Below are 26557 nucleotides of genomic sequence, written 5' to 3' on the forward strand. Positions count from 1 at the left end.
GAAGCCTTAAAAATCCAAGGTGAAGGTCGTTTGCAAAGTGAAAGTAGAATCTGTCACATTGTATAACAGGTCACCGCTATACAGTTTTCTGTGTTGACATTCCACAGACATGGGTGCAAGAAACCAGACAACGTTTATGGTTGGTCTTTAGTCTCGTTTTGATCGTATTGCATCGCACATTCTATCTGGTGCCAAAAAGACACATAGTTCGGTGTAGCTACAATAATGATCATCAGGGATACTTTTTTTTTTATTATTTTGACATTTCTTATGTATCCCTGTAACGCTACAACTCTACCATTTAACACCGGGCGAAAGAATGTATAATAATATTATGCATCGATGTTGAATAATAATGACAAAATTGTTCAATATATACCCGACAGTGATCATCTGAACTGGATTGAATTTGTCATTAGAGTCATTATTTTCACATAAATATATTCTGGGTTGAGAATACCCTTTTATACATGTACACAACCTGTCAGATTTGTCCCTGATTTACAGATATCAGGATACTTGATTAACAATCGACACATGTAAGTGTTTTATGATATCTGAATATATTTGGCATAATGACATAAATAAATATGTGTTTAATACACATGTAGTAGGCAATTATATTTTCGTAGAAATTTGAATTTCCACGGAGATAATTTCAAAATTGTGGCCGCGAGGATTCTCTGCGTATGGACCGTTCGCTACTTTTTGCTGGGATGGTGGACGTCACGAGTCTGCCATAGTAAAAAAATCGTCAAAAGACTTGTTGACAGCCATTTAGGTGGACTAAATTCTGTGAAAACTACATCTGGCATCCACAACTTACATGTATTTGATTTGCCTGAATGGTTAATGGAGAAGGAGTGTAGTGTGTGTGGGTAGGCTGCCCAGTAAGCACAGTTGGCACTGTGACAGTATTCTGGCACTCGTTTGTTCGAGCCCCACACTAGTCCATATAAACAGCCGCTTCAGAGTCTTTGACGATTTTTGTTTTGGCGAGTCTACGCGTCCATATCCCACTCGTTGTTTTCCTAGTCAAGAATGACAGATCCCAGCGGGAAGTATTGTTGAAAGATAATGGGCACCTGCTAGCTCAGAATTTGGGATGCTTTGTTGACAGATCAATCTGAATTTGTGTTTCATGAAAAACTTTAAAAGTGTTATATTAAAGAGAAAGGATTTGGCTAAAAATAATTTATGTGTAACTTTTGTGTTTTCAACAATGAAGTGTTAAATATTGTGGAGTTACAGTTGAAGAATATATTTTAAATTGGTATGAATCAGTCGACTTGTGGAACAAAATGAATATCCAAATGTTAAAAAAAAGTTCCCTATACGCGCATTATTGTGGCTAGCCCCACACCGCCCACTCTTTTCCTCCCAGGTTTACTTTAAAATCATATCAACAGACTTCATAACATCCAGCTGGTGATATCACATACAATGATACATGTTATATGTCATACTTGTTGGTAGAAAAATAATCAGTTATAACGATTACAAGATATATTTCCTCAAACTTCAATTACCATGTAGTTAAATAGATGGGTGCTGCAAACTGTCCTTTTATGGTAATACCATTATGTTCTCATTGAGACCAGCATGACTGTGCAGCCTCCTGCATTCTTAGAATTGATTACTCTATATAACCAATATTCTTAGTGCTTAAAAGCTCACTATATTATTATTAATATGCGCAAACTTAATATATCTGGCAGATGAAATCTAAGATTACTTAAATTAAACACATTTCTTACATGTTTTTATCAAATTTATAATTCTAGTATCTAAATTCATTTCATCCCGGATACTATATGCCTATTCTTTAGAACCTGGTCCCTCTTCTACAGCACCTGTCCATTTTCTGCAGTACCCTGCCCTTTTAAAACAATGCTAAAACCCTATTACATGTACATTGTACTGGTATGACTTAAATCTTTGGGTATTACAAAAATATACCAGCAGTGTGAATCTAAATTTTTAGAACATAGCCAATGTGGCTATGACTTTGAATGTTTTCATTGCCAATGTCAAAATCTTATAGCCAAACAATTTTAACATGAAAAATAACAAAACAAAACATAGTAAGACACCTAAGACTGCAAATGATAATAACAGCTTCAAACTACTTTATTTCTTTCAGTATAATGCAAGAAATAAACTACATCTTTATGGCACACATGGCATATATGATAAGTGAAGGAAGTCATTTCATGCTGTCTCATAGGAAGATTTTTATTATTAGACAGTTGACTTTGTTCTAAAGATCAGCAGAATCACTAGTAAAAGTAACGATTAAACCCTAAAAATGTTAAACAAATGTTTTAACAAATTTGAAATAACCAATAACATCCAATTTGTAGAAACAGCTGAAGGAGATGGCCTTGATAGTCGGTGGAGGCTCTCTGGCGTTTGTCGGAATCCAGGTTTACAATGGGAATGAGCGATTCTACCGGGACTACATAATGCCCTGTGTGATGCGCTGCCTCGACCCAGAAAGTGCCCACAATCTTGCCATCTTCATTGCCAAACACAAACTTGTTCCAAAACAAAATTACGCTGATCCTGCCAGTTTGGTAATGTTTATAAGTATACATTAAATAATCCCTGCTAGTCATATCATTTCTGCCAGCAACTAATTCCTATGGTAAATCATTTCAAGCAGATTTTACTGTTACGTATTTTGTAGTAGGACATCAAGTTGTGTTAATATGAATGCAAGCAATGATATTATTAAAGATATAACATACCTGTGCAACATGTGTACTGTTTAACTTTTCACATTGTTTGAAAACATATATTTCTGCAGTACCTGTTCTGAAAATGGTCACTGACTAGGAACAGTTTCTTGTCAGCTAAAGATGTCTTTGTTTAAGTGGTATATAGCATTTATTTTATTTAAAAGTTAATAGAGTACATGTAACTTTTTACCTACACAGCAAACCAAGGTGTGGGACCGGGAGTTCTCGAACCCAGTGGGCGTAGCGGCTGGTTTTGACAAGGACGGGGTTGGGGTTGATGCCATGTTGGAATCAGGGTTTGGGTTTGTTGAGGTCGGCAGTGTCACACCCAAACCCCAGCCTGGGAACCCTAAACCCAGACTATTCAGGCTAGTGGAAGATAAAGCAGTCATTAACAGGTATTGCTCTCACAGATTCTTTTGTTCTCTGAGGTTTTATTAATGCAGCACACACAATGCAGTGTTTTTCAATTACATCCCAGCATTTTTTAAAGTTATACATCCATGACTGATTGGTGAAACATTACTTATATTTTAAGTTTCAGACCTTTATATACGGTACTGGTAATCCAATTATAAATTAGATGCTTTCTCTAGGCTAACACTTAAATCAAGGCCGCTGTACCACCAAACATGTACCACCATACCATACACCTGTTCAATATACTTGCCAAAACATGCTGCACGTGTGACATAACCTGCTGTACACATGCCATAACATCTTGAACATGATATTTGTAAAACATACCCAACTTCAATAAATACATTAAAGCATTTAAAAAAGCTGGACATAATATTTTTAATAGTTTAACCTGCGTAGTACAGGCTGTTGTCCACTCAATAACTTCAGAAGCCTTTAGTCCTATCATCACCAGATGTAGCAGAATGTGTATTGGCATAATATCTCAATTAAGATTGATAACCAGCAATAGCGCTGTAGTCACTTGAGATTTATTTCCCTTCCATTATAGAAATAACCTCGAACTTCTCCAATCAATTACTTAAGAAACCTATGCCCAATTATCACCAAATTTAGTCAGAATGTGTATAAGCATTATATTTCAGACAAAATTGATAACCAGCCATGTCTCTCCAGTCACTCAAGAGTTATTGCCCTTTAATTATAGACGATATCTAAGATCCGACTTGTCTGATCATTAGTTTAATAATCCTTTGTCCAATCACGACGAATTTGATCAGATTGTGTATGGGCATAATATCTTGGAAAAGTTTGTTAACCAGCCATATTGCTTCAGTCACACACAAGTAGACATTATTTAAATAGGTAAATTACCTATAATCAATCTTGTCTGATCAATTACTTTAGAAGCCTTTGTACAGAATGTGTATGGGCAGAATATCTTGGTCTGGTCTGAAAACCAGCCATGTTTCCTCTGTCATTCCAGAGTTATGGCCCTTGAATTGGCAATAACTTTCTAAAATTTGGCTTAACGTACAGACACCAAAGTTGGTGTCCGTAATTAAGGAAGGGTATATTTTGTGACAGTTGGCGCTCTTGTTCTATTTGTTTATACATTACTTGATATGTTTGTTACAAAAATACATACAAGTTCTATTACAGTATAATAATTATAAAAAGCGAGATTTAAAGTGTACATTATGTTAGTATAGTGGCCCAGGTTTTAGTAAAAGCTCTTTATTAACCCTTACCATGCTGCAATGTTTTAAGTGTAGTTCAGTTCTCACTGCTGAGTTGTTTTGAGTGAATGTTAAATATATCACACATTGACTTAAAAAGAATACAATTTAAATAATACTTGTTCTACAGCATTCAAACTTTCAGACAGTGATATTGATATGTTAAAGTTTTAATTAAGCTATCAGTAATTGAAATTGATTCCACGGTAACCATGGAGACAATTTCTTGTCTTAAAATTATACTGTTATTTTGCATATGCTATTGTTTTTCATAAAAACACATTTGTGTTCATCAATAAAATCCATCAATTGAAGAATTTTTGGGTAAAATGAAGATTCACATTAATATTGAACGCAATTAAATGAAAACTTATGTTATTGTTTATTTTGGACAACATTTGTTATATGGCGTGTGCTACAATATAATTGAAAAACAGCTGTTTATTGGAGAGAAACAAGCAAATATGTCAATGGTCATTCATTTGTTTTTTCTAGCTTTAGTGTTCAGATCAAGAATACAATACTATGAAGCAACAAAAACCTTTGTGAGAAAGTTATTCTGCATGTTCCCATGGCAACCAATCTGCTTTATTTGATATTCATACCAAAGTTAAAGAATTTGACCAATGTTCAGGTTTTTTATTGACTACATTACCATTATTTTATGAATATTTATCTGCTTTATCTAATTTAATGTCATAATAAATAATTTTCAGCAAATAAAAATTCACATTACGTTATTTTAGTGATACTTAGCTATGGAAAGAAGAACAGTTAACAATATACTAATGGCACAGACCTGATACCCTGTTTAAAGGATCACAAAACAATAGTCCAGTATGAAATTGATACTACAATATTACTGAATGGGAGCATGATTGATAAATAAACATTCCACAATTATGTATCTTTCAGTCATTTCATTTCAATTTTAAAAGGTTGCTATGGAAACATCAATAATGGTTTTTTTATGACTTTGCAGATTTGGTTTCAACAGTGATGGTCACAAAGCTGTCAAAGAAAGATTACAAGCAAGAACTGCAGATCAAAAGAAAGGTACAATAGGTTACATGATCAAATGATACTTTTTCCCCATTTTTTCAGGACTAATAAACTCTTTAAGTGTGAGAAAAGCCTTTTACACTTTTAGATCTATTGAAATTTCATCAATTTGTGCTAGATTTTTTAAAAATATATTTTGGAGGTATTGTCATAGCTACAGTGTCACAGTTTCTTTGCTGTGCAGAATTTCAGCATTTTAATCAAAATCTGTTCAAATTAATAACATAAAACTCAGTACATGTGACAGTATACATACATGTATGTGCAACAATGCCAACTGCAAGCTTTTTAGCATTCCTACCTTTACATCTAGTTTAAAAGGTATCTTACTTATTGCTACTATGTTCAAAACCACTTCTTGTGAGGTCACAGCACTACTTGTCATTTGATTCAACCAATATCTAACTGTTGAGTTGCCCTATCGTTATAATTTTTCAACAACTTTAAACTATCTTAAAGCGCTTAGTTTCATCAAAATTAATAAAGTAGGTCTAAGACATTTAAAATTGAATGTTTATACTAAAAAACTGAAGTAAAAAAAACCTTCATTGTGAAAAACATATTTTGTAAAAAATGCTCCTACATCTTTTCCAACTTTCTATGGGGCAGGGCTGGATTGCCTGTGACATAGAAATACAGACAAGCGTTTGCATACCCTTCAGGTGTTCCTCTTTCAACTGATAGTGAATTATCTGTTTGATTATTTACTAGATGAGATCTACTATCCGTACATATCTGAAGAGCGCAATATGTTAAATATAAATATGTGGACAGAAACTTGGGGTCCGGACACACCTCCGCTCCACTGTCAAAGTAAGGTAAAAGGCTAATGAAGATTCACATGCTTTAATATACATCTTCATCTGTGAATTGTGGTTTCATGGGCTGTTTTGTGCCTCTAAAAGACATCAACAGGATTATTATGTTGCTCAATTGTGATATTTTGGGCCTGTCAACATCCTTCTTAAAGCTCATCTGTATCTTTTTTAGGTGTCTGTAAACATCATTCTGAATTTGAGTTACCCGGTACAAGTTTTTGCAAAAAAATGTTTGAAAAAAATAAATTTACATTTTTCTAATAGACAGGAGGTCAGCTGAAAATGTGATAATGTTTATTTCCTTAAACCATTTTTTATGGCAGATCTATAAGGTAAAAAAGGATATGCTTGACTGGATAAAATATGGTATTGTCTTGACTTTAGTTGAGACTTATAATATATATATATGCATCACAAGTTAATGCTTAATCAGGCTTTCATGCGGTGTATTGCAACCCTCCTCTGTATCACACCAGGTTGTGGTGGTGTTGTCGGGGTAAACCTGGGAAAGAACAAGACCTCTGACAGCCTCGTGGGAGACTATGTGGAAGGCGTGAGAGAGTTTGCTCCCCTGGCAGACTACCTGGTGGTGAATGTCTCCAGCCCCAACACACCAGGCCTCCGGAGCCTACAGGGGAGACAACAGCTGGAAGAACTCATAGCCAAGGTAGGTAACTCTGTATGTGTGAGAGGGAACAGGAGTTTTCTCCCCTGGTGGCTTAGTTGTGAAAATGACGTTTCTTTTCCTAAAGAAAAAATGAAGACCTACCAATAGCAGTGAAATTGGAAACAAACTACTGTCAAAACTGTATTAAGTGGCCACAATGCAGGTTAGAAATGACTGCCACTCAGCTTTGTTTAAACAGAGGTCTATTATAATGGATGCAAATGAATAATCAATCAAATGTTTGGTATTCGAATGTTAAAATCGAAATTCAAATATTGATTGTTTTTTGTTGAATCACTGAAATAATAAACCTTTTGCCTACAACTGAGCTGTTGTGTATAATGTTTGTTTATTGTGTGTTTACAACATTTCACAATAATGCATGAGGTGTGAATTTGACGACATTACACTATATGCGTGCCATATGTCAATTAGAGACATATTGTCTGGGACTATACAATCAGTACATGTAATTTTACTATAATAATGGATCTATGGTCTAGTGGTAACACACCTGACTGTCAACCCAGGGATCGCAGGTTCAATTCCCTGCCGCAGCACTAGAAAAATTCTAATTGTCTTCCAATGACTAACAATCTTATCAGAGCACTCACTGGATGTGGAAGGCCGGAGTGCGAGTATAAATAAGCTTACACACCCCCTTACACTAATTGGCTATTAGAACAAGTGTCATAAAACAAAAATCAGTTATGCATTTATTTAAATGACCATGCCAATTGGGGTTTAAGGAATCAGTCTTCACACAAATGTGTGGTCTTGGCTGTTATAAAGCTGTGCAATACTGCTCAAATCGCTGTGATGATATGAATGACATGTGCTTGTTATCTGCTATAAACTGTTTTCAATGTTAGAAATGCTTAGAAATGTAACTATAGTATAGCGTTTTAGGATGTGTTTTCATTTCATTTTTTTACTATATTGTTCCCGAGTTGGTTTGATTTTTACATAGTTATTTTATTTTAGAAAAGATCAATCTCAGAATGAGGCTACAGAAGGCTTCCTAGTCAAATAGCCCCCAAGTCAAATAGCCCCCATTTTGGTCAAATAGCCCCCACTCACATTTTAAAATTGGTCAAATAGCCCCCAAAAAACGCCCCCACTTTTTATTTTTTATATGTATGTATGCATACTTATTTTATTCCAAAACATTTTTAAACCTTTATTTTTACAAAATGAAGTGCTTAAAAATATAACAACTGACCTTAAAATATAATTTCAAATAAAAAAGGAGTGGGGGTTATTTGACCAAAATGGGGGCATTTTGACCAAATTGGGGATTTCTTGACCATTTTTTTCTATGTGGGGGCTATTTGACCAAAAGTGTGGGGGCTATTTGACCAAAATGGGGGCTATTTGACTTGGGGGCTATTTGACCAGGTTCCTACAGAATGACCCTTCATTGGCACATAATGTCATTCAACTGTGTTTTACGATCTTCACCATTCAAAGTTGTCCACAGGTCATCTACTGTACTGTCTAGTTTGTATGATTGGATAGAAGCTATTATTGGATGAATTTTGGCAAACCAATTGAAGTGTTTTGGCACACTGATAAAATTCAACAGTTTTATACAATTGGTCATTATTTAGATGCAGAGAGCTAGAGTAAACATCCACTTTTAGATCATTTCTTGTTGTTATTATGACCCCGAAGGTGAGCATATTAAAAACCTAATTCCTTCATTACTTATAGAAGATCAAATTTGTTGGGTAGCCCTTGTAAGGTAGGGTTAGTTAGGGTTAGTAGGGCTTTAGTGGGTATATTTTTATAATGGGAGTAATGGTAAAGTACCTAACAAAGGTCGATATGTGGGAACGTCTGTCCGTCCGTCCGTCCGTCCGTCCTTGTGTCCGGCTCAATAACTCGTGTCCAGGCTATAAATTTCCCTTTTATGGACAGATTTTAAAATAACTTGGCACATGTGTTCCACATACCAAGACGAGGTGTCGCGTGCAAGACCCGTGTCCCTACCTCTAAGGTCAAGGTCACACTTAGTGTTTATTCACAATGGAGTGCTGTATATAAAGACACAAAGTATAGGTTGTCGTGTCCGGGCTGTTACTTTCATTTGTCTGGACAGATTTTAAAATAACTTGCCACATGTGTTCAACATACCAAGACGACGTGTCGCGTGCAAGACCCATGTCCCTACCTCTAAGGTCAAGGTCACACTTAAGTGTTTATTCACAATAATGGCTGCATATAAGGACATAGAGCATAGGTTGTCGTGTCCGGGCTGTAACTTTCCCTTGTATGGACAGATTTTAAAATAACTTGCCATAATGCGTTCGACATACCAAGACGACGTGTCGCGTGCAAGACCCATGTCCCTACCTCTAAGGTAAAAGATACACTTAGTGTTTATTCACAATGGAGTGCTGCATATAAGGACATAAGAGTGTAGGTTGTCAAATACAGGTGGTATTTTTTATGTTCAGAGGCAATTTAAAATAACATGCCATATGTATTTGACACGTGAAGACAAGATCAACTTTTCATGTACTGACCTTGTTCCTAGGTCAATGTCACATTCGGGGGCATTTGTCACATACTGTGACAACTCTTGTTTTTAATCATGTTATTGTCAAAGCCTGCAAGATGGTGTCAAAGGTCATTATTACAAGCCTTCATGGTTGTGTCAAGGTTGTCATTCATAGTCTTCATAGTGTTTTCAAGGACATCATTCATAGCCTTCATGGTGGTGTCAAGGTCATCATCCATAGCTTTCATGGTGGTGTCAAGGTCATCATTCATAGCCTTCATGGTTGTGTCAAGGTCATCATTCATATCCTTCATGGTTGTGTCAAGGTCATCATTCATATCCTTCATGGTGGTGTTAAGGTCATCATTCATAGCCTTCATGGTAGTGTCAAAGTCATCATTCATAGCCTTCATGGTGGTGTCAAGATCATCATTCATAACCTTCATGTTGGTGTCAAGGTCATCATTCAAAGCCTTCATGGTGTTGTCAAGGTCATCATTCATAGCCTTCATGGTGTTGTCAAGGTCATCATTCATAGCCGTCATGGTGGTGTTTAGGTCATCATTCATAACATAGCATAAGTAGAAACAGTGGATGAGTTAATGATAATTATTGAAATGAATTAGATGAATTTCAAATTGAACTGAAATAAAAATAAAAACAATTATAAGTTATTATTTATTCATTAAAAGATAAAATATTGATACCAAAAGTACTTTTATAAAACCTTTTCAAATTATGATATCTAGAATCCTGGCCTTTAAAATAGACTGACTATTCTTGGAAGAACATATTCTGACAGAAATAGAATTTCATTAGAAAGATATTGGATCTGGTGTTTGATCTATTCTTTCAATATAAAGTTTCAGCTCATAGAAATTAGAAATAAATGGTGTGAGGTATATTCTTCATTTGTTGTATAAATGGAAAGAAACATAGTTGAAATTCTTTTCTATATATTTGCATATTGTACAGAATTATTTACTAAATCTTTTTTCAACTGAGATTTCTAATTTCTCACTGATACTAACACACACATTTAATCGTTTGTTTTCTTCTGTTCTTTGAATCAAACAAGTATACCCTTAGCTGTGGTGCAAGTTTCTGCTCTGTAAGCTTAGTTTTTTGTGCCTTTGAAGTTATGCAAATGTTTTTACAGTAGGCCATTACTTACATGCTATTAAAGCTATTGAACTCGCATGAATCTTTGTACATACATTATACATTAACAGTGCCGATATATGAGGGCCAATCCCCCCCCACCACCACCAAAGTGAAATATTTTTTGTAGAAAGGTTTGCTGTTTTACAGTGAACATAATATGATCATCACAAAATTCATATCTGACAGTGAAAAATGGATACTAGGATTTAGTAGGGAAACATGATCAAACCATTTACCAACAGCATTATTTTTAAAAGTTTCCAGGGCTAGGTGTTTTGTTTCTTCATTCTCTGTAACATACCGTAAAAGGTTATTATATTCACACCATTTTTCTATTCTAGGTTTACATTAAAAGCTTGAATCCTGGCAAAAATATTTATTGAAGTTATGTCAAATGTTCACATACATGTACATACATGTTCAAAAATGCAAATATCTCATTTAAAAGAACAACAGACAACAATTGACATCCACTCGATCTTGCTGTGACTTCTTCATCTTCATGTTCATGCTTTGCTTTTTAAAATTTTAGCGAACAATATGTCCAAACTTCACAAACTTCACAAGATGGTAGGGGAATATGTTTGATACTAATGACTGTCTGTCCATATAAGCCCCAATACTAATGGCTGTCTGTCCATATAAGCCCCACTGCTAATGGCTGTCTGTCCATATAAGCCCCACTGCTAATGGCTGTCTGTCCATAAAAGCCCCACTGCTAATGGCTGTCTGTCCATATAAGCCCCACTGCTAATGGCTATCTGTCCATATAAGCCCCACTGCTAATGGCTGTCTGTCCATATAAGCCCCAATACTAATGGCTGTCAGTCCATATAAGCCCCACTGCTAATGGCTGTCTGTCCATATAGGCCCCACTGCTAATGGCTGTCTGTCCATATAAGCCCCTCTGCTAATGGCTGTCTGTCCATATAAGCCCCACTGCTAATGGCTATCTGTCCATATAAGCCCCACTGCTAATGGCTGTCTGTCCATATAAGCCCCCCTGCTAATGGCTATCTGGCCATATAAGCCCCAATGCTAATGGCTGTCTGTCCATATAAGCCCCAATACTAATGGCTGTCTGTCCATATAAGCCCCAATACTAATGGCCGTCTGTCCATATAAGCCCCAATGCTAATGGCTGTCTGTCCATATAAGCCCCAATACTATTGGCTATCTGTCCATATAAGCTCCAATACTAATGGCTATCTGTCCATATAAGCTCCAAAACTAATGGCTTTCTGTCCACATAAGCCCCAATACTAATGGCTTTCTGTCCACATAAGTCCAAAAACTAATGGCTATCTGTCCATATAAGCTCCAATACTAATGGCTTTCTGTCCATATAAGTCCCAAAACTAATGGCTATTTGTCCATATAAGCCCCAATACTAATGATTATCTGCCCAACAAGGCCTTTCCGGGGCATTTGTCACATTTCTATGATAGTGCTTGTTCAGTTTATACTTTGAAGTGTCTTTTTTTTTGGTGTATAACAAAACATGAAATGTCTATAAAACTTTTATATTTTAACATAAAACAAATAGAAAGGTTGTATTTCTGCACCGGCCAATCTATTTACTCTGTTGTTGCCCTTGGATTGACTGAAATAAAACAGATGAGCATTGACCAATTCTTGTTCTTCTCTTGTTTGGTCCTTTCAGATGTTAATTATCAATGGGGACTGGTATTCATAAAATATCTCAAAGCATTTCCTAACTCATGGTCATTTCCCTAATTTATGTATCTTACTGGTCATAATAAATTATGATGCTTGTTTTTATTGATTTTTTAACTCTTTTTTTTGGTATAATGTAAAATGATATTATATGTCGACAATGTCAAAAAGACATTCGCTTTGTTAACTATAATCAAAATTCCTACTATCACGTAAAAAGCAACTCTCATCAATATCTTCTAATTTGACAACTAAGAATTCAATTCATTGATCTAAGTTAAGAAATGACTTAATATGTTTTATGAATACCATTCTTGGTGATCTTATACTGCAGGTATCAGAGGAAAGAAATAGCAGCAACTCCGAGAGAAAGCCGCCATTGTTGGTGAAGATAGCCCCCGACCTGACAGAACAAGATAAAACTGATATAGCAGCTGTTGTCCTTCAAACACCTGTAAGTTTTCCATTGTCAGCAACCACAGTACCTTTTTCTGTTAAACTTTATAAATGCTTTGGGAAAATTGAATCTTGTTAATGCATAAGGCAGGGGAGACAATTCTTCTTCCAGTGAAATTGCAGGTTACAATCGAATACAACTCAATAACCTATACTATCAGTTGCCTCCGCAGGCGAGTGGTCTTAGTGACAGGTTTAAACTGTGAAGTTATCAGGCGAACTGAGTTCAATTTGAGCTCTTGCCAGAATACTTTTATGGGAAAGCATTATTATGTGTTTCCGTTCATATGTTAGTGTCAGATTTTCTTGCACAACCAATGAAACTGCCTCATTAATTATTCATAGTTGTGATACTTTTCTAGCAACAAAACATAGCACTATAGTGTATTGGTTCTATCAGACAATGTATGTTTTCAAGACATCTTAACTTGAAGTCAAAGCCTTCAAGTTTTCAGTATCAAGTAAAATGATGTCTATTCATGTTTCAGCATTGAAAAAAAGTGTTTTGGTTTAAATTTCATTAAGATAAACTTAGGACATATCAGAATGTTATGTAGAATGTAAAAGAGCTTTACAGGCTGAAACATCAGATGATTTATAAATATTTGGCATTGATACCGCTAAAATCTAGCCAGAAATATAAGATACCGTATCACTTCATTTTTAGCTCGACTATTCGAAGAATAAGGAGAGCTATACTCCTCACCCTAGGGTCGGCATCGGCATTGTCGTCACACCTTGGTTAAGGTTTTGCATTTAAGCACCCTTAAGTCATTATCTCAGTAAATACATCATTTATTGCATCGAAACTTTGGATATGTATTCCCAACTATCTAACCTACTATTTAGATTAAATTAATTAAGTTAGATAACAATTATTTGAATATAATGCAAATAATGGGCCTCTAGATTGCATTAAATTCAAATAATGGCCCTTTTTTATTCGACATAGAAATTCTGGTTAAGGTTTTGCATGTAACCACTTTTATGTCAATACCTCAGCGAATAAATCATGTATTGAAACTTTATACACTGGCTCCCAACCATTCAATCTTCTTAATTAATCAAGTAAGATAACTCTATCTTGCATATTAACTCTAGTTTGCATTTAATGCAAATAATTGCCCTTTATTATTTGACTTAGAAATTCTGGTTAAGGTTTTGCATATAAGCACACATAGGTTTATATCTCAGCAACTATTTGATGTATGGCATTGAGACTTGATACACTGTACCCTTCCATACAACCTACCTAGTTAATCAAGTTAGATCACTCTAGTTTGCATTTAATGCAAAATAATTGCCCTTTATAATTTGACTTAGAAATTCTGGTTAAGGTTTTGTATGTAACCACATTTAAGTCAATATCTCAGCAAATATATCATGTATTGCATTGTAACTTTTTATATATAATCCCAACTATCTAACCTACTAAACTAATGAAGTTAGATAACTCTTTTTTGAATATAATGCAAATTATGGGCCTTAATTATTTGACTTAGAAATTCTGGTTAAGGTTTTGCATGTAAGCACATATAGGTTAATATCTCAGCAACTACTTGATGTATTCCATTGAGACTTTATACAATGGTACTCAACCATCCAATCTACTTAAATAACCAAGTAAGATAACTCTAGTTTTCATTAAATTCAAATAATGGCCCTTTTTTATTCGACATAGAAATTCTAGATAAGGTTTTGCATGTAACCACTTTTATGTCAATACCTCAGCGAATACATCATGTATTACATTGAAACTTTATACACAGGCTCCAAACCATTCAACCTTCTTAATGTATTGCATGCTATTTCCATCAAGTCTGTATTTCATTAAAGGCTGAATGTTTTTGAATTTTAAACAAATCTTTGCAAGCATCATTCTAATCTAATTTTACAGTGATCCATTCATGTTTCGCCAAAACTTTTCAATCCTTACACTGAAAAGCGGCGGAATAGTCGAGTGCGCTGTCTCTGTGACAGCACTTTTTATTCTTTAACTCAAAATGTTTTCATCTCACTTGCCACCATAACAATCTGGTAAAGAAGCAATATTCAGTATCTTAATTAAAGAACATGATAACTGATTATTGGTTACCAGTGGAATACCAGTGTTGTTATGTTTACCACTGAAATGCGTTTGTATTCCACTGGTATTATGTGGTATTTCATTGGAATACCAGTGTATTTATGTAAACCACTGGAATACAGTGGTATTCCACTGGTATTCCACTGACATTTTTACTGGGGCTACTGCAAGAGTCTAATACTTGTAAAAGATAGTGTAGATATGGGATACAAGCAGAACAGTGTGACCTAATAACATAGAATACAAGATATATAGTTCATCTTGAGAATGCAAGTTATTTTCTCATATTTTAAGTAACTAGGTCGAGCTGTTTTAATGCAATTTAAGGTGCATTATGCTTGATCGCTATCAAATGTAAATGAAATGAAATATTCAAGAGCTCATTAAGGAGGCTGTTTGAATTTGTACATTCTCTATTACTTTGCATGCACATTTTTAATTTGGAACACTATTCAACACTATCTAATATGTCTAAAACTATCCAACACTATTCAACACTATCCAACACTATTTAACACTATCCAACACTATCCAACACAGGACATTATATAAGTATCTTCCATGGCTGTGAGTGTAAGATAGGTTCATCCCAACCCAAGCGTAGGGTGTTTTGCGGAAACGAGGTTTCCGCAAAACACCCTGCGCGAGGCTTGGGATGGGTGTTTTGCGGAAACGAGGTTTCCGCAAAACACCCTGCGCGAGGTTTGGGATGAACCTATCTTACACGAGCGGCTATGGTAGATGCTTTTTCTCCCACCTCAGTTAAACAAAATTTAGTAAAAGTGTATTTTATGCTGGAACTCTTTTGTGCATAGTGAAAATAAATGCGTATGGATATAGATGTGATAATTCGTGGTTTTTATGGATACGCGCGCATTGATTTAGGTTATGTTAATAGTCAAATCGGTCTTTAATTAGTTCTGATTAGAGTGTAGCATTATTTCTTGAAAGGTGCATGAAAACTTTTTTATGGTGACATTTGAAGCGAGAAATAATTAATTAACATTCTAAATGTTGCAACAAGACAAGGTTTCTATGATGCTACAGACGACAGTCTTCAACAAGGGAGGTAATTACAATGTAATAACCGTTAAAAACGAGTTCCATACGGGCGTTTTATCTTTGCCCGTGGGCAAGATTAGAATTTCTAGCATGGTTAAATTTTTGGATCTACTTATCTGAGGTGGGAGAATACATTATCTTAAACAATTTGATCAGCAAGTACTGTTCCAGTCCGGTGTGCATATCAGGGTGTGTAACTTTCGGAACTCTGACTAAACCAAAAACAAGGCAGTAACCAATCAGCAGAACAAAGTTAAGTTGTTAGTCAGTGATTTTTCACTACTAAGGGAATACCTAAAGTACCGGTCCAATTGGGAAAATGCATTTTGTAAACTGCAGTCATAAGCCTATTTTGAATTTGCATTTGACTTAATTCCTCGACAACGACCTCTTGAACTCTTGATGAACTGAAATGGCATCATTAGAAATTGTTGTTGTTGTTTTTTTGTTTTTTTTAGGGGTGGAGGACACATTCTTTGATCTGATTGGGAACAATACCATTTACCAGTTTTTTAAAATAACTAGTTTTACAAGTTTTGACATAAAAGCCTCTTGCTCCATTTTAATAGGGTCGTGTGGATGGCCTGATAGTTAGTAACACAACCGTATCCCGGCCTGACAGCTTGCAGAGCAAACATAAGAGTGAGAGTGGAGGCCTGAGCGGGGAGCCACTGAAAACACTTGCTACACAGACCATAGTAGACATGTACAGGCTTACTAATGGTAAGGTGATAGTCATTGTAACAGTTGTCTTATCTTTTCAAGTCACATATCCATATATGCCATATTTCTGGAGACCATTCCAGGGGATTTGTTCAGAAAGGCTGAACATTCAGGGTGATTTTGGTAGTGTTCAGGGTGATTTTGGTAGTGTTCAGGGGGATTTTTTCAGCAGGTCTAAGTTGGTGAAATATCAAAATAATTTAAGACGCAAATTGAAAAAAATATTTATTGCTATAAAAACCATTACCTTTTTGAAAATAGAGAGGTATTTTATAAATCATCATATTCTTATGATCATGTCAGACTGTAATGCACTTGAAGAAAAAAACCATGTCATAGGAAAAATGCATTTTCGAGACTATTTAAATGGCTTTTACCTTCCTCCAAAGTCAGTTTAATGCTTATTATCAGCAATAATGACTTAAAGACAAAAAGAGTATGGAATAGAAATTACAAGTATATTTTTTCCCAAATTGTAATATGTGTTTGCCTTTGATCATTATAACTAAGAAATTAATCATTTCTTGTAAAAGTTTCCTTTTGGCATTTTTTTTTTATATAAATTCCGGGGGATTTTTATCCCAGGCCGGGAGACTTGGGGAATGATTAAAATTCTGGGGGATTTTTCCCCACACCGGAGATATGTCATGTATGCATACCTCTGACTTAAATATTTGCTAAACAGGCCAAATTAATCTACTGATTAAAACAGGCGGGCATTCATGGTTTTGTCTTGCTTTCATTTTGTTTAAAATCCACTTTTTTGTACAATAGAATGACCATACTAAATATTAAAGAACAGTTTTTAATAAAAAAAATGGTATTTGAAAATAGTGGAACTGTTGACTAGCATTTAAAACCATGGCAATGGATATTTTTTTATAAAACTCGAACTCCATCAAATGATTGCTACAATAAAAGAGTTGTTTCATGATTCTGTATTGTTTGACTGTTGAGATCGATCCTTTCATCTGTCTCAGGTGTTAGCTGGTGAACAGCCATTAGATTATAGCATGCTGTGTGCTTTTATATATAGAACATCATTATCTTGATGTATGAAATGTGATATGGCAAGCAGTGAAAAGATTTCTGTATCAACTTACAGATGGTTGACGTACTGTTTACAATAAACCTTTGGTGACACATCTTTTTATTCCACACTTATTTTATTTCAAAATTTATGATAGTGGGAGAAATTGTGATTTTCTCTTGATTTAGTCCAAAATGGCCAATAAAAAAATAATTTTGATCTTTTATAATTTATAATTCCCTGCTGAGGGTTTGGATTTTAGGTATTATGTCTGTCCATTATCTTTCTGTCCATATTATCTGTACAGATCCGTTTTTTTAATGTAATTAGACAGAAATTAGTGAGTCTTATGCACCAGTCAATTGTAACCATGGCCCCCCCAGGTCCGGGGGTATACCGGGGATAGCCGGGGAAATGGGCCGTGTTTTTACCTTCCAGGTTGCCCCACAGTGCTGGGTGACTACGGTGGTTTTGTCTTCACGCCAAAATATAGTGGGAAATTGGCATTATCTAGGGTCCCTTGGGTGCATTGGGGGCATTTGGCGGGGGTTTTACAAGCAGATCGTCTCCGCAGAGCGGAGATTTTGCCCGGGCTTGGCTGGACCGAAAGTCAAAGTCCCTGCTATTTCCCGGACCTGGGGGGCCGTGGTTACAAATGACTGGTGCATTATATGAAGAATAACCATAGTGCAGACAATTAATTCTACATAATTCATAGACAGAAATTTCTATGTAACTCATGAGCAGAAATAAAACTTTTATAAAGTGTGTATAACAATAGTGTGATGGTTCACACATAGGTTGGGCCTAGCTTGGATCAGTACCATGAGAGTTAATGCTCTTTTATTAATAAAATATATTATATTTGTCATCAAACTGTTTACAAATTTCATATTCATAATGACTTTATAAAATACAAACTTAAACTTTGCAGAGCTTTTTGCTTTATAATTTTTTTGATGAGGATTGTAACCACATTCCACTTTGGAAGATAGATCATTCTTGTATTGACATCTTTATGGTTTTACTATTCGAGGAATAAGGAGAGCTATACTACTCACCCTAGTGTCAGTGTCAAACGTAGGCTAAGGTTACTTATCCTAGCGTTGGTGTCAAACCAAGGTTTTGCATGAAAGCACCTTCAAGTCATCATTTCAGCAAATACATTATGTATTGTATATAAACTTAAGATATGTGTTCCAATCTATCCAACCTACTTAATTAAGGTAATGCAGTAGGATAACACTTTTTCGAAAAAACAGCAAATTATGGGCCTTTATTATTCAATTTAAAATTCAAAGGTTTTTCATGTAAGCACACATCGGTTAAAATATCAGCAAATACTTAATGTATTGCATTGAGACTTAGTGCAATGGTACTCACCATTCGTACGACTTGACTAGCTAAGTTAGATAACTCTATTTTGCATTAGTATTAATTATGGCCCTTTATAATTTGACTTAGAAACTCTTGTTTAGGTCTTGGATGTGACCACACTTAAGTCAATATCTCAGCAAATACATCATGTTTTGCATTTAAACTTTATAAAGGGCTCCCAACCTTCCAAACTTTTTAGCTCACCCGAGCACGAAGTGCTCAAGGTGAGCTATTGTGATCGGTCTTTGTCTGTCGTCTGTCTGTCTGTCAGTCAACAATTGCTTGAAAAACATCTCCTCTGAAACTACTTGGCCAAATTAAATGAAACTTTACAGGAAGCTTCCTTGGGTGACCCTCTACAAAAATACAACAAGGGGTCACGATTGATCAATAACAACAGCAACAACAACAAAATGGCTGACTTCCTGTTTTGCTTTAAAAAACATCTCCTCTGAAACTACCACTCCCAATTCAATGAAACTTTACAGGAAGCTTCCTTGGGTGATCCTCTACAAAAACGCAACAAGGGGTCACGATTGATCAACAACAACAACAACAAAATGGCCAACTTCCTGTTTTGCTTTAAAAAAACATCTCTGAAATTACCAGGCCAAATTCACTGAAACTTAATAGGAAGCTTCATTGCATGACCCTCTACAAAAATACAACAAGGCATTGAAATTAATCTACAACAACAACAACAATAAAATTGCCGACTTACTGTTTTGTTTAAAAAAAACCCTCTGAAACTACCAAGCCAAATTCAATGAAACTTCACAGGTAGCTTCATTACATGACCCTTTACAAACATAAAAAAAGGCATCGTCAACAGAAAAGATATGTTTAAATTGCAACATTTTTATTAATTCTTTATCACAGAGTTGTGGCCCTTTGCTTAGGTGAGCGTTTTAGGGCCATCATGGCCCTCTTGTTAACTAATCAAGTGAGATAAGTATATTTTTCATTATGCCCCCGAGGGTTAGTAGGGCTTTAGTGGGTATATTTTTATAATGGGAGTAATGGTAAAGTACCTAACAAAGGTCGATATGTGGGAACGTCCGTCCGTCCGTCAGTGTGTCCGGCTCAATAACTCGTGTCCGGGCTGTAACTTTCCCTTGTATGGACAGATTTTAAAATAACTTGCCACATGTGTTCGGCATACCAAGACGACGTGTCGCGTGCAAGACCCGTGTCCCTACCTCTTAGGTCAAGGTCACACTTAGTGTTTATTCACAATGGAATGCTGCATATAAGGACATAGAGTATAGGTTGTTGTGTCCAGGCTGTAACTTTCCCTTGTATGGACAGATTATAAAATAACTTGCCACATGTGTTCGACATACCAAGACGAGGTGTCGCGTGCAAGACCCGTGTCCCTACCTCTTAGGTCAAGGTCACAAATAGCTGTTTATTCACAATGGAATGCTGCATATAAGGACATAGAGTATAGGTTGTCGTGTCCGGGCTGTTACTTTCCCTTGTATGGACAGAATTTAAAATAATTTGCCACATGTGTACGACATACCAAGGCAACGTGTCATGTGCAAGACCCGTGTCCCTACCTCTAAGGTGAAAGATACACTTAGTGTTTATTCACAATGGAATGCTGAATATAAGGACATAAGAATGTAGGTTGTCAAGTATGGGTGGTATTTTTTATGTTCAGAGGCAATTTAAAATAATTTGCCATATGTATTTGTTTGATCTTTAACTTTTCTTGTACTGACCTGTTCATAGGTCAATGTCACATTCGGGGGCATTCGTCACATACTGTGACAGCTCTTGTTTAATATATATTTTTCCCCTTTATTATTCAACATAGAAATTCTGGTTAAGGATTTGCATGTAAGCACATTTTAAACAATAATTCTGCAACTACTTTATGTATTGAATTTCATTCAATCAGGTATGATAACTCTATCTTGCATACCAAATTTTGCCCCTTTATGCTTTGACTGGTTAAGGTTTTGCATATAATGCATAATAATTTCAGTGATCCTTGCATGTTTCACCGAATCTTTGCAATCATTAAACTTAAAAATAGTGGAAAAGTTGAGAATTGTCTCTGTGACAGCTCTTGTTTGCTGTCATCATTCATACTAGTAGTAATACAACATTGTTTATATTTTCAGGGGCGGTGCCTATCATAGGTGTGGGTGGTGTGGCGAGTGGCCAGGACGCGTATGAGAAGATCCGTGCGGGCGCGAGTCTGGTGCAGCTGTACTCAGCCCTCGTGTACCAGGGGCCACCTGTCGTAAAGACCATCAAACGTGAGCTGGCTGAACTGCTCGAGTAAGTGAGAAACACCATTATCATACAGTTGCCTTAGAGCATGGGCCAGTTACACAAACAATCTACGTGGGCAAATACTTTCCTGTCTGAAATCTAAAAATCTGATTAGACAGTCAAACCCAAATCAGATTGCCATAATGTAATTGCTAAGTCCAAGAGGCCCTAATTTTTTCAAACCCTCTGATATAAGTCAGTGAAAAAAGCTTATGTAACTTATTTCCTTTAGCCAAACTGCTTACTTAAACTACAATATAAAAAAGAGTGATCATCATCAAGATAATTGTTTCAGAAATATTACACAAATTGTACAGAAACAAAATAAAAGTGAGCTTATTCTAAACCTGTTTATAAGGGAATTGACATGTTTGGAGGAATTTAGGCCTGATGCTGATTTCAATCTGAATGTATGAAACAAAATGGTCAAGTGCAGAAGCCAAAAAAAATACTAGGTTATAAGTGGCCAGTTTAATCATTATGGCACAAAGACTTGAATGATTCTGGTAAAAAGATAACTGGTCAGTTTAATCATAATGACATTAAGACTTTAATGATTCTAGTAAAAAGATAAGTGGTCACTTAAATCAAAATGGCACGAATTCTTGAATGATTCTGGTAAAAAGATAACTGGTCAGTTTAATGGCACTAAGTTATGAATGATTCTGGCAAATAGATAACTGGTCAGTTTAATCACAGTTGCTCTGAGACTTGAATGATTCAGGCAAAAAGATAACTGGTCAGTTTAATGGCACTTAGATTTGAATTATTCTGGCAAAAAGATAACTTCTCAGTTTAATGGCACCAAGACTTGAATGCTTCTGACAAAAAGATAACTGGACAGTTAAATCATGATTCTGGTTAAAAGATAACTGGACAGTTGAATCATAATTGCTCTTAGACTTTAATAATTCTGGCAAAAGATAACTGGTCAGTTTAATGTCACTAAGACTTATGATTTGGCCAAAAGGTCAGTTTCATGGCACTACGACTTGATGCTGGCAAAAGGAAAACTGGTCAGTTTCATGGCACAACGACTTGAATGATTCTGGCAAAAAGATAACTGGTCAGTCAAATGGCAATGACATTAAAACTTGAATTATTCTGAAAAAAGATAACTGGTCAGTTTAATGGCATTAAGACTTGAATGAGTCTGGTAAAAAGATAACTGGTCAGTTTAATGGCACTATGACTTAAATGATTCTGGTAAAAATATATCTGGTCAGTTAAATGGCACTAACATATGAAAGATTCTGGCAAAAAGATAACTAGTTAGTTTAATGGCACTAGGCTTGAATGATTCTAGCAAAAAGATAACTTGTTTATTTAATGGCGCTGAATGATTCTGGCAAATAGATAACTAGTCAAGTTAATCATTGCCCTGAGACTTTAATGATTCAGGAAAAAGACAAATGGTCAGTTTAATGGCACTAAGATTTGAATGATCCATGCATTAAGATAAATGGTCAGTTTAATGGCACTACGGCTTGAATGATCCATGCATTAAGATAAATGGTCAGTTTAATGGCACTATGACTTGAATGATCCATGCATTAAGATAAATGGTCAGTTTAATGGCACTATGACTTGAATGATCCATGCAAAAAGAACAGTGGAATTTCAGGATCTCAATTCATTAAAGGCTCTCAGTCATACCTTCACAAATCTTCATTGTATAGAAACATCAGAAATGGCAACAAGTTGATTTCTTTCATTATCTCTGTTTTCAACTTAAATACTTACTTGAGGCCAGTTCTTACGGTTCTTACAAATACATATACATGTATATAGCTAATTGACAAGAACATTATACATGTACATGCACTAAGATAGTTTCCCTTGACAACTAAATTTTAATAAAACAGGCCTGTGGGCTCTAAAAGGTGACTTGCTTTTCATTAAGATATTTTCAAAATTCATTTAGTTATACACTGTATTTCAATGTAAAAAATATCCTGGCTTATGTCAAAGCACTGCATGTAAAAAAATTGTCATTAGGTTCAGTTGCAAACTACCATTATATTGACGTTTGCTTGTAATTCTTCTTTAGACAGTAGTTAGTGTTTCTCTACATTATATTTTTTTGCAGTAGAAAGCATAATTGGCCATTTCCAATTTGTTTTTCATCTATGTATTTAATGGATTACAAATGATATGAATATTTAGTATCAGATACGCATGGAAAGTGGTAATGATATTGCCCGTTCATTGACACTATGGATAATTATGGGAAGCTGATGTATTAAAACCTTCAGAATGATTCATATGTGTTATTCCATATATATCTCTTTGTATTGATCAACAAGTTTTGAAGACAGACGTCACTACATTGTGGCAATTATGGTTATTAGTGGGTTAATTGCTCCTTATATTGACTGTTGTTTCTCAATAGATAAAATTGACCACAGGGTCATCTTTGTAAAGATTCTGGGTCTGATCTTCGGTCCTATTCCCCTCATTAAAACGTGCATGATTTACTCCATTTTTGTGTAAAAAAATCCCATCTATGTTGTGCTGGTTAAAAATTCAACAAGATTTGATTAAAAATAGCCTAAGATATGTGCATGTTTTTCCTGCAATATACTGTGGCATGAACTTAGTTTAACTAATGTTAATGTGATTTGCAATATGACACAACAATTCACTTATGATTAAATTCATTTAAGAATACACTCAGTAAAACTGAATTAATTCTGTTTGTTCCGAATTCCGATTTTCTTGACAGACATTCCTAGACCATTGTCAATGAAGCAGCTAAGCCAATCTTCATAGTGTGCACAAGCAAACGAGTCTTAGGGCCTCAATTTGCCCTCAACTATTTTTCTAGTTTTGCCATTTTTATGCAAGTGTGTAAAACATAACAGGTTGTAGGTCCACCCATGATGAATTCGCCAATGTGGGTGAAGGAGTATAACTGTCTTATGGTTGTCATTATGTATGTTTCAGGAAGGATGGCTTCACCAGTGTGTCTCAGGCAGTAGGGGCTGGGCTTAAGGACGTCTGACACAGTTGCCCATTGCATGATGCTGACGCTTTGGGCTTATCGCGCAGTGAACGGGGCTTGCATTCTCCACATAAACATTAGTATTGGTAATACTATGCTGGACAGCTGTCAAATAATGGAAGAAATTTTTGGTGTATATGGAATGAACTGTTGATATAAATACAAAATTTTAGTAACTGGCTTTGTCAATGTATATGTAGTATCAAATGAATTTGTTTTGTTGTCTAAATACGGATGAAAACACTTATCTCCAGTGTCAGATGTTCATTATTCAATGTTTTATTAAGTTAATAATGCACCAGTCAATTGTAACCACTGCTCCCCCAGGTGCGGGGTATAGCCGGGACTTTGACTATCGGTCCAGCCAACCCCGGGTAGAATCCCTGGCCTACGGGGACCAACTGCTGGTTAAATCCCCGCCAAATGCCCCCGCACCCCAGGGACCATAGGTAAGGCCCAGTCCAGGCTATTTGGGCGCGAAGACAAAAAAAACGTATTCACTCGGCACTGCGGGGCCACCTGGAAGGTAAAAACACTGCCCATTTACCCGGCTATCTCCGGTATACCCTCTGACCTGGGGGGCCGTGGTAACTATTGACTGGTGCATAAGCTTATAGCAATATGCTGCACCCTATTTACTGGTCAAGTACAAGCATGCAAAATGGTCTGTGGATATCAAAAACAGGCACGGGGGCCATCTTACTGTCGTGCACACATAAAAGATATTGTAAGACAAATGCTAGGCATGTGTTAGACTCGAGTTTAATATTCAAATAAACTTTGTGTAACCTTTTCAGCCACTCTCTCTGTGTACAATACAACCAAGAATAAATGCTCAATCTTACAATACATGTATGTTCTTTGGTAAGATGGATGCACGCAGAAGTTTTGACAAACATTTATGGATTGAATTATTATTTAGTATTGTGGTAAGGTGTATGAAAATATTTGGTCAGTTTATGATAAACTTTGATTGACTTAATGTTTTCATAGACAGAGGAAGGCAGATCTGTTTTACCAGACAATTGAACGTAGCATAATTTCGGCTGTTTGAACAGCCTTTGCTTCAATGACGCCACTTGTGTCATCAACATTGCGTTCATATTACCCGAATAAAACGTAATTTGACCAATTAGGACCTTCGTTTTTGTACTATTAGAGGTATTGCGTTCCTCTGGTTATGAATGTAATTAAAAAATGAGTTAATTTATGTAACCACATGCAATAGGAGTGTTAATGTACAGATGTCAATATCGGGCTGGTTTTGTTTTAATAGCCAGATATCTTTCATACCACGTGTTTATTTCTCTGGAAACAAAAAGAGCTTGTAATTGCATCTTATTAGTTTAAATAAGGGACATTACTTCTTAATTAATATTTTTTTGATCCCCGTTGATATCAGTAATAACTAAATAAGTTATTGAGTTGTTATGGATACTTGCTTCTCAAAGGTTTAAGCCTTCTATAAGTGACCCCCCCCCCCTCCCCCCCAATCTGTGTACAATACACAACCTCTGGGTATTGATCTTAATCTACTTGCCTTGATCCCTCTTATCAGATCTCCGATCTGAGTATCCTGCTGTGCAGTTTGGGAGGTTTTATTATATTAAATGGACCCTAAATGGCCCTGAGCCAATAAAGGATAACACAGGAAATTGGCCCCTGTCATGCCAAACAGTCTTTAAACTAGGCCTTTAATAATAAAGCTACGGGGGGGGGCACAACCATTACTCTGATCTTCTTTGATGGCACATGTATCAGAGGCCAATGACAAACAGACAATTAACGAGTGACAGACAAGCCATAAGCAAGCAACATATCATGACTCATGACTCATGATGTTGAAGATGTCAATTACTTTTGAGAAGATTTAAGCCACACTCTTGAATTGGTCATTATAATTCTTTATATTAACAAATAAAGGAAGCCAGGAAGCATCAGGCCTATTGACAGCTTATAACCTTCTGTCTGAAAGCCAAAAGAGTCGACAAAAGAGATACCTTTGCTCGATAGTATGTATGATTTCTTAACCTGAAAACATACACATTAACATTTGAATGTTGATAACTTCTGTTGCGATGTTGATAAATTTCAATATATTCATTCAATGTAATAATAATTATGGACATGTTTGATATTAACGAAATTTGACAACACTTTATTTTGTTTATTTGTACCCATTTACAATGTTCATCTGGTGCTGTTTATACATGTAATGAAATAAAATAAAGTATTACAACCGT

The 26557-nt window shown here is 35.7% G+C and overlaps 1 protein-coding gene across 2 annotated transcripts; it reads left to right on the forward strand.

Moving 5' to 3' along the window:
- The first annotated feature begins 8 nt into the window (after positions 1-8).
- LOC128244809 (dihydroorotate dehydrogenase (quinone), mitochondrial-like) lies at positions 9-26557 on the forward strand. Of its 2 annotated transcripts, XM_052962891.1 has the most exons (10): positions 9-139; positions 2364-2576; positions 2940-3139; positions 5382-5455; positions 6173-6274; positions 6756-6946; positions 12625-12744; positions 16464-16617; positions 21157-21316; positions 24257-26557. In XM_052962891.1, the coding sequence occupies exons 1-10, from the start codon at positions 110-112 to the stop codon at positions 24312-24314; spliced, it is 1302 nt and encodes a 433-aa protein (XP_052818851.1). In that variant the 5' UTR covers positions 9-109; the 3' UTR covers positions 24315-26557. The 2 variants fall into 2 exon arrangements, with proteins under 2 accessions (XP_052818851.1, XP_052818852.1); XM_052962892.1 differs by lacking the exon at positions 6173-6274.

The sequence above is a fragment of the Mya arenaria genome, chromosome 8, assembly GCF_026914265.1.
Source record: "Mya arenaria isolate MELC-2E11 chromosome 8, ASM2691426v1".
Taxonomy (NCBI): domain Eukaryota; kingdom Metazoa; phylum Mollusca; class Bivalvia; order Myida; family Myidae; genus Mya; species Mya arenaria.